At 38.1% G+C, this 18,100-nt stretch overlaps 1 protein-coding gene across 2 annotated transcripts in view; it reads left to right on the forward strand.

Annotated features, from left to right (window-relative positions):
* The first annotated feature begins 338 nt into the window (after nucleotides 1-338).
* Nucleotides 339-18,100, forward strand: part of Ankar (ankyrin and armadillo repeat containing) — a 65,289-nt gene continuing 47,527 nt past the window's right edge. Inside the window, exons 1-7 of one of the 2 annotated variants that reach the window (XM_032901064.1) lie at nucleotides 339-996; nucleotides 8,869-9,306; nucleotides 10,660-10,823; nucleotides 11,529-11,632; nucleotides 15,144-15,324; nucleotides 17,040-17,259; nucleotides 17,688-17,723. In XM_032901064.1, coding sequence (XP_032756955.1) covers nucleotides 396-996; nucleotides 8,869-9,306; nucleotides 10,660-10,823; nucleotides 11,529-11,632; nucleotides 15,144-15,324; nucleotides 17,040-17,259; nucleotides 17,688-17,723 — 1,744 coding nt within the window. In that variant the 5' untranslated portion in view covers nucleotides 339-395. The remainder of the gene's footprint in view (nucleotides 997-8,868; nucleotides 9,307-10,659; nucleotides 10,824-11,528; nucleotides 11,633-15,143; nucleotides 15,325-17,039; nucleotides 17,260-17,687; nucleotides 17,724-18,100) is intronic. The other variant, XM_032901065.1, reaches the window with a different exon arrangement.

Here is an 18,100-nt window from a genome sequence, read left to right on the forward strand (position 1 = left end):
TTCCTTGTTGTATAAACACTGTAGAGTATTCTTACACAAACTAAGATGTTATATATAATCTTATGAAACAACTATGTGTGGTCAGCTGTTGGCAGAATTTTGTAAAGCACAGGATTTCTCAGTGACTTTTGAATAAAAAGCAGAACTTTTCAAGTAATTTAACATGATTGATGCTAAAGATTTTACAAACTTAAGAATTAAAATTAAATTACTTGTGATTGAATTAATTGGAGGCTGTAGAAAGTACAGATTCTCCATGAAAATATTAACTAACTTTAGAAAGATAAAAGGTACATATTTATTTTTAAAAATCCAACTTTATTGCCATGGTAAATATTATTGTCTTTTCCTTTGTTGCAGAAACTTCAAAAAGAACAAGCTAGATTTAATTGGAAATGTTAAGAATAGTAAAAAAAGGAATAGTTAGATTTGATCAAGGACAAGATGAAGAAACCTTCCTGGAAAATTTAGCAGTGCAACGAAATGCCTCTGCTTTTTTTGAAAAATATGAACGAAGTGAAGTGCAAGAATTATTAACAACAGCACTAGTCAGCTGGCTGGCTGCCAAGGATGATGTTCGTTCTCAACTAGACATCCCGTGTGGACTCATGAGTCAAATAAATAATGTAGGCTTCTCCACTGCCGTCCTATTGACTCCTGTGGACCCTACTACCCAGTTAGACTACAGGGAAGTCCATCAGATCTTAAGGGAGTTGGCCATTGGAATTTATTGCTTAAATCAAATTCCTTCAATCAGTTTAGAAGCCAATTTTGATCAGAGTTCTTCTTGTCAATTACCTCCAGCTTATTATGATACCAGAGTTGGACAAATTTTGATCCATATTGACTATATGCTAAAAGCACTGTGGCATGGAATATACATGCCCAGAGAGAAACGAGCCAGGTTCTCTGAATTGTGGCGCACAATCATGGACATTGATCAAGATGGGAAGCCTCAAACAACTAAAAACATATATTCTGAGTTTAGTTCAGCAGGTAAGACTTTTTTCATAAAATAATTTTTGATCACACTTTTTCCCCTCCTCCAACTCTTTCCAAATTGTCCCCACCTTCCCAACTCTATCCTTTTTCTTGCTCTCTTTAAAAAACAAACAGGCAAACAAACAGATGAAAGAAACTTAGAAACTTGCCTCCTCTCTCTCTCTCTCTCTCTCTCTCTCTCTCTCTCTCTCTCACACACACACACACACACACACAATGTTAAATAAGAAACCATAATATAAAAGTAAAAGATTAATAAGACAAAAGTGCCCAAAGGAAGCAACATGATTAAAACACAAACACACACACATACACACACACACACACACACACACACACACACACACACACACACACACACAAATACCATCGAGTTCATTTTTGTTGGCCATCTACTGCTGGGCATGTGGCCTTCTCTGACGTCTGGTAGGTATATTCAGTGAGATGCCATTGTAGAAAATTTAATTTATTCTTTGCAAGCAAATACCAATTATAGATAGCTTCTTAGTTATGGGATGGAACCCGTATTCCACTTCCCCCTCTCAGAGGTGGGACCCTATCTGGTTTGAACCTGCACAGACCCTGTTCGTCCTGCTTATGTGCATACATCTTATGGTGATTGTGCATGATTATTAGGAGGAAGTATTGCCATCTTATGTAGTATAGCTCAATTAAAAAGGACACATATATATATTCCCACACATATAAGTACATAATCTATATATCTATATATAATTATTGTAAGCTTACAAAATATGTTGCCCTGTGGCTTTTAAAAATCATTCTTAGAGTTTCTATCTTTCCCCTTTTCAATTAAGAGTCACCCCATTATACCTGTCAGCTACTATCGTCCTCTCTGGAACCCCACCTCCACCCTCACCCTGGCCTTACAACAATGTTTTTCTACCTTCTTGGCTTCTACTAGTACTTCAGGTTATATACTTAGATCTAAATTTTTGGAGCTAGGAACTACAAATAAGACAGAATATATGGCCTTGTTTTCTGTATCTGGGTTACCCACACACAATATTTACCAGTTCCACTTATTTATCTGTAAATTTCATTTTTCTTTACAGCTGAACAGAACGTTATTGTAACATATGTATCACACTTTTTACTATCCATTCACCAGTTGAAGGACATTTAGGTTGTTACCACATCCTAGCTACTGTGAATAAAGTAGCAATAAACATGGTTGAGTATCTCTAGAGTAGGCTACTGAGTCCTTTGAGTACTACAAGCTGGGCCATATGATAGATTAACTTTTAATTTTTTAAGAATTCTCCAAATTTACTTCTGTGGTGGCTGTCCCAGTTTTCAATTCCAATAGGAGTGAATGAGCAGAGTTCCCTTTCCCTGGATTTTACCAGGCTTTGTTGTCAGTTGTTTTCATGAATTTGGCCATTCATTCATTGTGACTGGGGTAATCTGTGATTGTTAACAAGGTTGAACACTTTAAAAGATATTTCTTAGCTATATTTCATTTCCTCTTTTGAGAACTCTGTTCAGATTCATAGACTATTTCCAAATGGGTAATTTGTTTTCTTGAATTCCAAGTTCTTTGTATTTTCTGGATATTAATCTCCCAACAGGTTTACACAGAGACCTACAAAGAGTTCTCTTCTGCAAATATATCATGTAGGGCATTTCCTATATTTTCTTCTAGTAGTTTCAGCATTCCAGATTCTGCATTGATGTCTTTGACCCACCTAGAGCTAACTTTTTGTGCAGGGTAATAGATATAGGTCTAATTCCATCCTTCTACATATGTGCACTCGGTTTCCCCACCAGCACTTGTTGAAGATACTATCTTTGAACCAATGTATATTTTGGTTGAAATTTCTCAAATATCAAATGGCTGTAGCTATGTGCATATATGTTTGGATTTCCTATTTTCTTCCATTGATCTTCATATCTATTTTTGTGTCAAGACCATTCTGTTTTTTATTGCTACTTCCAGCTTAAAATCAGGAATGGTAATAATTCCGACATTGCTCTTTTCACTCAAGATTTCTTTAGCTCTCTAGGATCTTTTGTGATTCCATATGAATTTTAGAATTTTTTCCTATTTCTGTGAAGATTATCATGGGGTCTTTGATCGGGATTTACTGAATCTGTAAATTGCTTTTTGATAAGATAGTGATTTTCAAAGACTTTTTCCTGTATCATCAAACATGGATTTTTAAATTTAAGTCCATTTATAGGTGAGATGGTTTCTACATGCTTGGCCCAGAGAATAGTAGCTCTATTGACAGGTGTAGCCTTGTGGGAGGAAGTACATCACTGTGAGTGTAGGCTTTAAGACCCTCATCCTTAGCTGCCTGAAAGCTGGTCTTCTGTTTGTCTTCAGAATAAGATGTAGACCTCTCAGCTCCTCTCTAGCACCATGCCTGCCTAGATGCTGCCATGTTCCTGCCTTAATGCTAGTGGACTGAATCTCTAAACTTGTAAACTAGACCCAATTAAATATTGTCCTTTATACAAATTGCCTCGATCATAGTGACTGTTCACATCAGTAAAACCTAACTAAGACAGTATTATTTATTATATTTATTTACTTACATGTGTTGAACCATCCCTGTGTCCCTAGGATAAAATCAACCTGATAAATGTTAGGTGACTTTTCTGGTGTATGCTTGTATTCAGTTTGCAAGTATTTTATTAAAGATGTTTGAATTTATGTTCATTAGAGATAATGGTCAGTTGCACTGATTTGTTTGAGTTAATTTTATACCCCGACACTTTGCTGAAGTTTTTTTTACCAGGTTTAGGAGTTCACTGGTAGTTTGATTAGCTACATTTAAACGATCATCCATCATGATCAAATAGGCTTCATCCCAGGTATGCAAGAATGAGTCAATATGCAGAAATCCAACAAGGTAATCCACTATGTAAACAAACTCTAAGAAAAAAAACCACATGATCATCTCATTAGATGCTGAAAAAGCATTTGATAAAATTCAACACCCCTTCATAATAAAAGTCCTGGAAAGAATAGGAATTCACGGCCCATACCTAAACACAGTAAAAGCCATATACAGCAAACCAGTAGCTAATATTAAACTAAATGGAGAGAAACTTGAAGCAATCCAACTAAAATCAGGGACTAGACAAGGCTGCCCACCCTCTCCCTACTTATTCAATATAGTTCTTGAAGTTCTAGCCAGAGCATTAAGACAACAAAAGGAGATCAAAGGGATACAGATTGGAAAAGAAGAAGTCAAAATATCACTATTTGCAGATGATATGATAGTATATTTAAGTGATTCCAAAAGTTCCACCAGAGAACTACTAAACCTGATAAACACCTTCAGCAAAATGGCTGGGTATAAAATTAACTCAAATAAATCAGTAGCCTTCCTCTACACAAAAGAGAAACAAGCCGAGAAGGAAATTAGGGAAACAACACCTTTCATAATAGTCCCAAATAATATAAAATACCTTGGTGTGACTTTAACCAAGCAAGTGAAAGATCTGTATAAGAGCTTCAAGCCTCTGAAGAAAGAAATTGAAGAAGATCTCAGAAGATGGAAAGATCTCCCATGCTCATGGATTGGCAGGATTAATATAGTAAAAATGGCCATTTTACCAAAAGCGAACTACAGATTCAATGCAATCTGCATCAAAATACCAATCCAATTCTTCAAAGAGTTAGACAGAACAATTTGCAAATTCATCTGGAATAACAAAAAACCCAGGATAGCTAAAACTATTCTCAACAATAAAAGGACTTCTGGGGAATCACTATCCCTGAACGCAAGCAGTATTACAGAGCAATAGTGATAAAAACTGCATGGTACTGGTACAGAGACAGACAGATACCAGTGGAATAGAATTGAAGACCCAGAAATGAACCCACACACCTATGGTCACTTGATTTTTGACAAAGGAGCCAAAACCATCCAATGGAAAAACGATAGCATTTTCAGCAAATGGTGCTGGTTCAACTGGAGGTCAGCATGTAGAAGAATGCAGATCGATCCATGCTTATCACCCTGTACAAAGCTTAAATTCAAGTGGATCAACCACCTCCACATCAAACCAGATACACTCTAACAAATATAAGAAAAAGTGGGGAAGAATCTCGAACACATGGGCACTGGAGAAAATTTCCTGAACAAAACACCAATGGCTTATGCTCTAAGATCAAGAATCGACAAATGGGATCTCATAAAACTGCAAAGCTTCTGTAAGGCAAAGGACACTGTCGTTAGGACAAAACGGCAACCAACAGATTGGGAAAAGATCTTTACCAATCCTACAACAGATGGAGGGCTTATATCCAAAATATACAAAGAACCCAAGAAGTTAGACCGCAGGGAAACAAATAACCCTATTAAAAAATGGGGTTCAGAACTAAACAAAGAATTCACAGCTGAGGAATGCCGAATGGCTGAGAAACACCTAAAGAAATGTTCAACATCTTTAGTCATAAGGGAAATGCAAATCAAAACTACCCTGATATTTCACCTCACACCAGTGAGAATGGCTAAGATCAAAAACTCAGGTGATAGCAGATGCTGGCGAGGATGCGGAGAAAGAGGAACACTCCTCCATTGTTGTTGGGATTGCAGACTGGTACAACCATTCTGGAAATCAAGCTAGAGTTCCTCAGAAAATTGGACATTGAACTACCTGAGGACCCAGCTATACCTCTCTTGGGCATATACCCAAAAGATGCCCCAACATATAACAAAGACACATGCTCCACTATGTTCATAGCAGCCTTATTTATAATAGCCAGAAGCTGGAAAGAACCCAGATGTCCTTCAACAGAGGAATGGATACAGAAAAATGTGGTACATCTACACAATGGAATATTACTCAGCTATCAAAAACAATGACTTTATGAAATTCATAGGCAAATGGATGGAACTGGAAAATATCATCCTGAGTGAGGTAACCCAGTCACAGAAAAACACACATGCACCCACTGATATGTGGATATTAGCCCAAATGCTCAAATTACCCTAGATGCACAGAATACATGAATCTCAAGAAGAATGACCAAAATTGGAATGCTTTACTACTTCTTTAAAAGGGGAACAAGAATACCCTTGGGAGGGAATAGGGAGGCAAAGTTTAGAACAGAAGCAGAAGGAACACCCATTCAGAGCCTTCCCACATGTGGCCCATACATATACAGCCACCAAACTAGATAAGATGGATGAAGCAAAGAAGTGCAGGCTGACAGGAACCGGATGTAGATCTCTCCTGACAGACACACCTAGAATACAGCATAGGTAAATGCCATCATTAAACCACTGAACTGAGAACGGGACCCCCATCGAAGGAATCTTAGAAAGGACTGGAAGAGCTTGAAGGAGCTTGAGAACCCATATGAACAACAATGCCAAGCAACCAGAGTTTCCAGGGACTAAGCCACTACCCAAAGACTATACATGGACTGACCCTGGGCTCCAACCTCATAGGTAGCAATGAATAGCCTAGTAAGAGCACCAGTGGAAAGGGAAGCCCTTGGTCCTGCCAAGACTGAACCCACAGTGAATGTGATTGTTGAGGGGAGGGCGATAATGGGGGGAGGATGGGGAGGGGAACACCCATAGAAAAGGGGAGGGGAGGAGTTAGGGGGATGTTGGACCAGAAACCGGGAAGGGGAATAACAATCGAAATGTAAATAAGAAATACCCAAGTTAATAAAGATGAAAAAAAATGAAAACAAAAGAAGAAATCTGGGAGAATAAAAGGAAAGGTGCATGTTGGTAGCAGGCCTTTCCCTATGGGTATTTTATTTGTATATTTTGTTTTGCTGTTTGCGTTCTCACTCATAGTTTGTCTTTCAGTAATTTTAGTCATATTGTTTGCTTTCTATGTTTTTCAGCTATACATATCCCTTCCTCTAGTATTCCTGTGTTCTTGGTAATGCTAGATTGGTGAACTTTAGCCTATTTAGACTTTGGAAAGTTTTTTTCCTTCTTCAACTATGGCTGATAGTTTTGCCAGGTAAAGTGTCTAGATTTTCATCTGTGGTCTGTTAAAAGTTATAGTACACTAGTCTAGGCTTTTTCTTGCCTCTAGAGTTTCCACTGTTAGCTGTTTTCCTCATGGGCTCTCCTTTCTATATAACTTGTGATTTTTCTCTTTCAATATGCTTTTTGAATTTTGTATACTTAGTGTTTTAACTATAAGAAGCTATGGAGCATTTCCTGATCCTGTCTGTGTCCGGTGTGCTCCTCGTATGGCTATGTCTCCTTACTTTGGGGACGTCGTGTTTTCTGTGATTCTGTTGAGCATTCTGCCCCTTTATCTTTGCCTACTACTCACACATTTGTTCTCTTCGGTGTTCCGATTTCTGTACATTTCTTTACTGTGACTTAAAAAGTTTTCATATTCTTTATTAGGATTGGGTTTAGGTTTAGGGTTGGGATTGGGGTTGGGTTGGGGTATGTTTCCTCTGCTTTATCTTTTAGTCCTGATATTATATTTCCTACTTAATCCATTATACTGGAAAGTCTTTCTTCTTTTTAAGTGGCACTGTTGAAAATTTTAGTCTATCTTCATTTTGGCTTGATTTTTTTTTCAGTATTTCCAATTTTTTTTCATTACTGAATTGAGTTTTTAGAGTTTGAATTTTCATTGTTTATCTCATTCATTAATGTATTTTTGCTTTCTTGGACATGGTTCAGGAGTTTATTCCTATCCTCTTTAAGTTCATTGAGCTATTTGTGTCCTCCTTAAACTCAAATTCTTTGGTCATGGTTAAGATTTTTCTTTCAAATTCTATGTCCTGAGGGTTAATTTGGATAATTTTCATTAGAAAACATTTCTGTAGGGTTGGGTGGGTCTTGGGAAAGACATACTGTATTGGCCTTTCATACAGTGTTTATTTTTGTGATGTGATCTTGGCATGTAAAATTCTTTTTATGGTTGTATGTCTGATGTGAGATTTTAGGCTTCCTCTGTTAAGTTGTAGCTTGGTTTTCTCTCTGTTGTTGCCCAAGTTTGGTTGATTTTAGATCAGATGAGAGGAGGAAATAGTAATCCAAACCCTCTGGGTAGTTTTGATTTCAATTTGGTAGAATGGGGCTAATTCCAAGTCAGTGGTAACCAAGCACATGCACAAATGGGACAATGGCTACATCTGTTTGAACTTATGTACAAGCTACACTACCTTAGATATGCTTAGGAGTATGAGATGACATGGATGGGCTGAGGTATTGGGAATTCACCAGGTTAGGCCAGCACACAGGCAGTTCAGTTGAGTGGAGGCCTGGAGATTGTGGGCCATGAGAGAAGGTAAGGGGTTAGGGAACTGTCAGGTTGGGCCAGAACCTAGGCTGTGCAAGTAGGAATCAGATTGAGGTTTGGAATGATGTAGACAAAGGGGTTCCTGGGGGACTCACTAGCTGGCAAAGCACATAGGATGTGTGGATAGGCCTAGTGTTGAATACAACCTGTTCCTTATATATGACGCTCTTGCATTTTTTGCATTTTTCCCTAAACTTTAACTCACTCTCATCCTATTAATAGCCCCTTCTTTACTATGTTCTTTCCAAGATTTATAAGTTTTGTTTTTACTTTGTGATCCACTTTGTTTAACCAAGGTCTTTTATTTAACAATTGGAGCTGGGTAGAATCAGCAGAGGGCACACAACTGAAGGCCATGAAGCTCCTTTCCATAAATGTACCCTTAGCTATGAATTTGGCAGTTAAAAAGAAGTAGGTCATCCCAAGCTTCTCATGTCTGACTGACTGCTTGCAGGGGTGGTGTCAGTTCTGGGTCAACCTAGTAGAGGCAGCCACAGCTAGAGTTCATGATTACAAGAATTGTGTCTTGCCCAGAAAATTTCATGGGACCTTTCCTTATCTTGTCTCTTACTACCTAATTTTTTTCTTACTGTGAAGGTTTGGTTGATATTACAACTGACCCAGACTTTGAGGGGATCTATGATGAAGACATGAATGAAGATCCAACATATGAACCCAATAGCCCTGAAGAAAAGGCTATGTTCATGAAATATGCTGAGGGTATGATGATGAAGCTGACATTCAGTACCACACATATTCAGCAGCATGAAAACATCTTCATATTTGAGACAGCCTATTGGCTTACTAATGCTATAAAGTACAACCAGGATTACCTTGACATTTGTACTTACCAGAGGCTACAACAAAGACTCTCTCTTCAAAAAAAAGTTATTCAAAAGCACTTCGAGAAAAAAAAAGAAATCAGAAGAGGGATAGGCTATCTAAAGTTAATATGTTTTCTAATTCCATTTTTACTCAGTTTAAAAAAGAAGATGAAAGTTCCATATTTAAGTAGTCTACTTCCACCTTTTTCAGGTAAGAGGATAAGCAAAAATAGATCTTATGTTTGCTGGGATTTTAGAAAATTATTTTTCAAATAAGTAGTGTGTATGTTCTCATTGTTTCCTAGTAATAGGAGCTGATTAGTTTTATCACATGGTGTGGTGGTTTGAATAAGGATGCCCACCAGGCTCAGGTACTCAAGTGTATGATCATCAGTGAGTGGCACTACTTGATTAGGAATAGTAGGAGGGATTAGGTGGCATTGTTGGAGGAAGTGTGTCGCTGGGGTTGGCTTTGGGGTTTCAAAAGTTCAAGCCAGGCTCAGTGTTGCTTTCTTCCCAATGCTTGTGGATGTGGATATAGAACTCTCATCTACTTTTCCACTGCCATGTCAGACTATGTACCTTGTGCTTCCAGCAGTGACTAAAACTCTGAAACTGTAAGCCAGCTCCAGTTAAATAAATGCTGTCTTCTTTAAGAGTTGCTGTGGCCATGATGTCTCTGTACAATAGAACACTGACTAAGATAACAGAGAAATACCTCCTTAATTCTTTACAGTATCTTTTGCCTAAAGTACCTCAAGAGAGATTTTGTTGTCATTGTTTAAATAAAAGTTATCAAAAACACAGAATTTGATTTCCAATAATTGAGGAATTATATGTTAATGTTTACTCATAGATGTCAACCAGAATATTTTGACAATGCTTTTTAAATGTTTATATAGTAAAGCCACATTAAGATTCATTAAACGAATTTATTTTATTGTTAAAAGTTAAATACTTAGGCATGTATTTACTTATTTATCTATGTATTTGTTACTGGACCTGTTGACATAGGCCTGTAGTCCCAGCTACTCAAGAGAGAGGCAAAAAGATCACAAATTCAAGTCTAACTTGAAATCAAGGCTATCATAGGTGACATAGTGAAACACAGCTCACAGTGAGAAATAAAGGGGCCCGGAAGAGAGCTCAGTGATTGACCACTTTTGTATGCAAGGTCCTGAGTATAGTCTCTAGTGCCACAAGTGTGTGTGTGTGTGTGTGTGTGTGTGTGTGTGTGTGTGTGTGTGTGTGTGTGTGTGTATGTGTGTGTGTATGTGTGTATGTGTGTGTATGTGTGTGTGTATGTGTGTGTATGTGTGTGTGTGTGTGTGTGTGTGTGTGTGTATGTGTGTGTGTGTGTGTGTATGTGTGTGTATGTGTGTGTGTGTGTATGTGTGTGTCTTTGTAGAGAGAGTGTAAATAATTTTATAGTCAGTAATTGCCAAGTTTTAATTTCTTATGGAATTTTATATTTATTTACGTGAATGATAATCAGATATCTAAAATGCAATCATCTATGTGTTTTCCACATTTTAAATTCAAATAATTGTTTTTATTTCTGGAGACGACAAGGTCAAGACGGAGAGAGAACTGCCTCCATTTATCTATGGACGGAACTTTAAGTGCCAGAACTTCGATTACAAAGAACATCAGTTCTTCCATGTGCACGGAGGGATTGAATTTGACATCAGCACGAGTCCAGTTGAGAATGCTCTGGACGAGTTTAAGGTCTTTGGATCATTAGTATTTCTGAGATGTTCTGTTGTTTCAGCTGTTTTCATAAGTTTTCACTGAGAAAGAGCTTCTATTGGTACAGGCACCTTGTAAGTCTCTAGACAGCCATTGTCACCGGCCACTCTCTGTTTACACATTCCTGAAACAAACAAGAATTAAATGCAGCCACCTCTAAGCAGCTGTGTTGAAGAATAAACTGATAAATAAACCCAATACAGCTACTTTCATCACAGAGTTTACAGATTTCGAATGAGCAATCTTTGTCCTCGGACAGTTAAAGCATACAATAGACATCCTGAACACATGGCTGATCATGGTGGCACACCTGAGATCCCAAGGGCATGAGAATCATGAATTCAAAGTCAACCAGGCACATCAGAGAGACTTTATTAATTAAAAAAAGGGAAAAAATAAATAAATTCCTGAACACTATGCTAATCTATCTTTATTTCTCAAAGATTATGACAAGAAAAAAGACAGCCTTAAGTTTGATAACCCAGGAAGCTGATGGCATCACATACATCAGCGCCTTACTTGTTATATTTATTATATTTGTTCTCAGACTAAGAGTGGGATACATGCAATTATCAGATTTCTCTGGGGCATTTTTTCATTTGCACATAAAACATTTCAGATAAAGAATCTTAGAATTGTAGAGTTCACTTAAGTATTTTTTTTAATATGTGAATTTTATTTTAGAACAATGCCGAAAAAATATGGGCATGTGCTGCTAATACCTTTACAGAAGATTCAGGATACAAAGAATTTTACTCAGTACCAGTCATGGAGTTTTATGGAAAGAGGTGAGGAGCTTTCCATTCATACCAGCCACAGATTGTTGAATGTTAGCAGAAAACAAGAAAGCAGCAAAAAGCAAAAGCTAGCTTAAAATCTTAAAATGGCAATCCTAGAACAGGTATGATGTTGTAAATGACAGACTGAAAGCATAGTAAAGTTATTACTTCACACACTTTGATACAACCCACAAATATCCTTAGAGCTTGGACTTAGCTCTTACAGTGAGCACACATATTAGGTAGGCATGGAGGTGAGGACTAGATTATGAGGGGCTGTTGAAAGGAGTGGACACAGCACACACCATTTTATTTCCTTATATTAACAGTTCCAAATCCTCTATGCCAGACCTTGCTATGTCTTTCATCTTCTAAATGGTGTAGTCCCTTCAGTGCTTCTAGAGCCTTCCATGTACTATGTACCTATATTTCACCATGGATACTGAAATTTTAAAACATGAATTATACAGCTCAGAGAAAAAGGTTTGCTTGCTCTTTTGTTTCCACTCTTTTGTTTCCATTAGTAGATGGAGACAGTTGAGAGAATAGGGCCAAGTCTGAAATTCTGGAGAACAGAAATTTCAAAAATGGAGTAGGGAAAGAAACATGGGAGAGAGAGCGAACAAAGAAGACTGAGATGGTATAGTACGCAAGTAGGGAACAGAGACTGAGACAGAGTAGCAGTCAAATGGGATGTTTGTGTAAGAATAAATATAATAAAAGTGTCAGATACAACAGAAAATGACAACTATTTTAGAGTGAAGGGCTGCCTCTAAAGTTAGTTTTGATTTGGTAAGAGAATTCCAATGAGACTATGAGCAATGGAGACTATTTGCAGCAAGTTAAAGGGCAAATTGAGGGAAAGTTAATGAAACAGGAAGAGGTAAAAATAATCATATACACTTGGGATGGGGAGAACAGAAAATGAGGCAAAAGGTCTGTGAAGACAAAGAATTAAATGTGTTCAATCGATTGAGTATCGTCTGCTAAAGATGAAGTCAGCTACCATGTGACCATGTTTCTGAAGGAGAAAGAGCAGGGTGAAGATGGAGACATGTTTGAGGACCTGTGTGAAGGTGGCCTCTTACTCATAGGCAGACTCCATGGAAATACCTTCTGCCTTAAGTTGTTTGTTGTCTCTTTGGAAAAGGAAGGTCTTGTTCAAAGATTCAGCATCTACTGAATATTCCATAGACAGTCGTTGCCAGAGTGCACACTATCCTGGAGACATCTATGAATGAAATTCTACTTCTCAGCTTCTATCAGGCTTCTGGAACAGCGGTGATTCTGAAAGTGCATGGAAGCAGTGAGGAGAGCTAGATTCGTGAGAGGCTGTCCTTGGTGCAATAGTTAAGTTAGTGAATGCATCTTGTTATTGCCCTGTAAGAGATTCAACCACTGCAATGTGATGTCATTGGGCATTTGTTCCTCTAGTTTCTGACTAATGAGCAGCAATGGGGAATAAGTTGGTGAATTGTAGGTAGATATGAGTTTTCAAGTTTTGAAAACTATAGTAGGTTCTGGGAGGTAGCACATTAGTTAAAGTGCTTGCTGAACACACATGAGGATCTGAGATCTGGTCTCTAGCATCACATAAATACTCCAGGCACAGCACTGGAGTCTCCCATAACTAGGAGGTAAAGATAGGAGGATCCCAGGGACTCACCATTCATCCGGCTACATTTGCCAATTAGTGAACCTCAGGTTCAGTGAGAAACTCTGCTTCAAAACATGATACAGAGATATAAAGGAAGACACTTAACCTCTGAACACACATGCACACACACGCCTAGTAAAAACAAATACAAAATGAGCATGTTTTTAGACCAGACAGCATGAAATGAAAGTAAAAACCACAAACACCTAATCAGTATTTTCCAGGTTCACATATCAAGCACTAGAGAACCTTCATCCGGTGTAAAAGCCAACCTCTGCATAATGTTTAATTGGAGTTCTGTACGCCAATTGGCCAGTCTTCTCAAGTACAGGAAAAACCCTGGGCTTCTTCCTTTCCTGCCCAGATTCCCTGCTTTCTCCTGCTGCTGCCCAATAAGTTCCGTGCCATCTTTGATAACTCCTGCTTCTGGATGAGTGTGTGCTGCTTTCTCTCAAATTAGCTTCTCACCATGCCTGGCAAATGGCATGAGTTAGATTTGACAGATCCAATGAAATAAGAGTTCCTTTCCCAGTAACTGTTTTCAAAGCAGTGCTACCTTAAAACTCCAATAATTTCAAACAACTTTTTCTTTTAGACAGTCTGCTTCTTTTTTCATCATAATGTAGGGCTCTTAGTGCTGGACCAGAGAATAATGAGAACAACTGGAAACAGGGTATTTCTTGCTTTCCTTGATTTAAAGAAGCAGTCACTACACTGAGTCATAGCTAGAAAATTTAGATCATAGACTCATTTTAGGTTCAGTGTGAGTTTTCTCATCACGACAGAATAAAGGCATGGAACTACCATCAGATACTCAACAAACTGCAAGTCCTTAAGACTAGAACAATGCTGATTTATAACAATGATAATTATTGAAGCAAACAGATTAATTGTCCTAAAATACCCGGTTTGGAGAAGAACATACCAGTTTCATGATACTGCTGTAGATGTAGGGAAGCTGACCAGAAGTCTGCTTAATGAAACCAAGTGAGCTTCCCTAAAGTCCCTGGCGATAATCACACTTAAAGTTTGAATAAGACATGTAGTACATCACTACACAGTACTTGCATGAAGGTTACCTGGCTAAAATATCTAGCCACTAACTTTGAAGTACAGACCATCTGTGGCACTAACCACATATAAAGCACCTATATGTGGTTAGTGCCAGAGCTTAGTATACAGTTGACCCTGGACCTCACACAATCATCTGACGAGAGGCGCTCACAGGGTAGTAGAGACCCACAGTCTCACAAAGTGCTTCTCTTTAGATTGTCTTCACTCCTGCCAGAAGAGTCACCAGTGCTTCCTCTTGGGGAAGCACAAGCATTCCTGTAATAAGAAGCCACTGCAGGCAACGGACTAATTGTATGGTGTGTTGCTGCTCTACTCCAGAATGAGAGGGCCTGTGTTTGTCTTCCAGCCCATGTCTCAGGATTGGGCGGGAATTTCTTTAGCCTACAGATGCAGTAAAAGGCAAGGAGCCATTACCTAAAACATTATTCCAGGTTGGCCTTAAGGATGATTATCCCTCAGAAAAACAATTTATGGACACAATTAGATTAAAACAGTAAGAGAAAGGAAAACAGAGGTGGAAGACCCTTTCTACAGCTCTTTTCTCTAGAACCTAGGCTTCTAGTGACTTGAGGACAGTGTTCCTAATCTGTTATGAGAATACATAACCAAGCTAAATAGTCACTAAATCTCAATAATAGTTGATAATAATGCTTTTTTTATATTATCAAGTATAGTTCAAACTATAGTCCTATGTAATTATTATGGAATAAGCAAGTTTTGACAGTATATAAATAAGCAGCAAACTAATTCACAACTATAAAATACACCCCTTTCCTTTATTTTTTATAGCTACTATGTGATCTATTTTGAACTTGAAATTTTCTACCAGCAACTCTATAAGACTCAATGGTGGGGAGCCATAAACGAAATTGTGAATAATCTGAGATTGAAAAGGCTTCCACTGACTGAAGCTCAACTACACGAGCAATTTAAGAAAAAATTTGGTTTAAAAAAAGCTATGAAATGCAAGGTATTTTACTATCAAAAAGTGTAAGAAGTTAGATATTATAAATTGATGTCCCCTATTCTACATGATGTGAAAGGTCTAGGATGTGAGGTTAATGAAGGGTGCTGAGATGGATTGTTAGGGGTATGGAGTTTACTAGAAGAGTCATTGGTGGCTATGGACAGACAGACAGACAGGCAAGCAGGCAAGCAAGCAAGCAGGCAAGCAGGCAGGCAGACAGACAGGCAGACAGACAATAACATGGCAGGGGCTCTGAGAAAGTTCAGGCCCTAACACCAGACAGTATGAGGCATGGCTCTGACCAGAGGAAATCAGGGCCCACAAGACAAGGCAGGAGAGAGAGAGAGAGAGACAGAGACACAGAGAGAGACAGAGACACAGAGAGAGAGAGAGAGAGAGACAGAGAGAGAGAGACAGAGAGAGAGAGAGAGACAGAGAGAGAGAGAAAGAGAGAGACAGAGAGAGAGACAGAGACACAGAGAGAGACAGACAGAGAGAGAGAGACAGAGAGACAGACAGAGAGAGAGACAGAGAGAGGGAGAGGGAGAGGGAGAGAGTTTTAGTACTCTTCTGAGAACAGGGGTTGTGTAAATTTTCAGTCAAGGTCTCTGATGCCCAGGCAAAAGTCAGGGAAATGAGTAGAGAGCAACACCTCTGACCACCAACACTACCTTTTAAATGAATTCACTTCTCCAGGAGAGAACTCCTAGGACCTGAAGTCTATTAGCTTGGAGCTTGACAGACAAAGTCTCAATAGGGTGCTTTGTTGTCTCCTGAGAATGGAAGAGGTCCTGTAACTGTTCTAGCATTACATCTGTACTGGGGATGTACTAATGCTTAAACAAATTCTTCAGTACGAAATAAAGATTCTGTGTTTCATTAGCTGAAAATCACTACGGTTCTAGATTTTACATTTTTGGCAAAGTAAACAAATTGTAATAAACTGAATTGAGATTAATCTGAATGGCAAATATTCACTGATGTCTACTGTTTAAAGCACTACTCTAGATAGGAAAGCCCCTTTGCAGAACTACTTGTAGTGTTATCACATCTACTATACAAGTGAGAAGTGTGGGGTGCAGCGAGTTAATAGGAGTCACACAGTCAGGAAGCAACAGCACCCAGCTTCACCATGGCAGGCAGTCTAGACAGAGCTGGCATCCGGAGTCACCCTCTATTTAACAGACTTCAAAGGTTACCCTGGTACTTACTTCCCATTTATTTGTTTAAAAAGCCATAGTTTTAAAACTTGGATAACTAGCCTAAACTATCAGACTTTCTCAAAGAGCATAATATTTTTACCTTTATCTGAGAACTAAAGAAAGAATTCTCTCCAGCTATATAACTTGAGCTGACTAAAGTTTCTTGAGTTGTCCTTAAGACTGCATTTGCTTTTAAACTACTTCACGAAAGTATCTGTCCATTTTGCTGAAATTGTCTGCAGGGATGAAGCTACAGTTAACTCTAAAAGACAGGGAAACGATCTCTCCAAATATATTTTCCATGCTCAACATCTCCTTGTAGCTCTGTGACTTTTAGCATTGTCCAGGGAGAAGCTCTTCACTTGTCCCCTGTGGTAACATGGCAAACATTGAACTTGTGACTCTTTTGATACATTCCATGTGTTCTTTTCTTCCCTTTAAAGAAAACTTTGATGTATTTTTATTTAAAAAATAACTACTTTAAAAAACTAATGCTGATCCTTTAAATAATTTTAGAGTATCCCATTTGGTCTGAAGTCTGCTGTTGAAAGAGGCTTGTCTGCTGTTTTCCACACATTTAGCCGTAAAACCTCAAGCTCCACAATCAATGTTTCTGATGAAGCAGGCTACGCCATTTTCCACCATGCTGCCCTGCACAACCGGGTCCCTATCATATGTCAGCTGTGTAACGCCAACTTCAACGTCAACCAGAGACGCTTCATCATGTTCACCCAAGGTTTTACTCAGTTTCCAAACTTTGTTCGGTACTCATAAGCCTAATTGATATAAAGCAGAATTCGGTGATTTAAATGCAGTGAGTAGCAGTTGTCCTTTAAGCACTTTTAAATGTGAAAAGAAATTTTGGTAATTAAAAATGTTCTATTCATCCTTGTCTTTCTCAGATTTCTATCTGCTGATAAATAGGTACATTTCACAGTATGAATAAGTAAATAACTGCTTGTAATATTACTGTTAAATCAGCACATCCTCCCACCTGCAGGTTTTGATTAGCTTTTGAAAGGGATGGTTTTCAGCCTTCATCTCTCTGCTAGAAATTGTACTCCACATTGTCTGGTGTGAGCCTGCTTTCTGTATCGATACCCTGTCATTTGTTCTCCTATATATTGGTAATCATGTTTCTATGTCAATTTTCTCTTTAAACAGAGTCATCCAAAGTGGATATGAAAAAAGAAAGAAACGGTAAGGCATAAGCGAAGTATGTGTACATATTAAAAGGTTATTGTATATGCCAAAACTTTTGCTGGGTGTGGTGTTACAAGCCTGTAATTCCAGCACATGGGAGACAGAAATAGGAAACAGGGATTAAGCATTCTCAGTTATATAGTGAATTTGAGATAGCCTAGACTACATGAAATTCTGTCTTGAAAATGAATAATTACCTCATCAAAAAATAAAGAATAAAACATTTTATAGTATATAATCCGCAAATGTTTTATTGCATAAAATGTAAAATAACCAGGTTTCATTTTTCATTTGAAGTGTAATTTTTCTGCCCATGTTTATTAATACTCATAAGTTAGGTATCCCTCTTTTATAATATTTACTACCATCTAGAC

This window comes from Rattus rattus, chromosome 4, assembly GCF_011064425.1.
Source record: "Rattus rattus isolate New Zealand chromosome 4, Rrattus_CSIRO_v1, whole genome shotgun sequence".
NCBI lineage: Eukaryota > Metazoa > Chordata > Mammalia > Rodentia > Muridae > Rattus > Rattus rattus.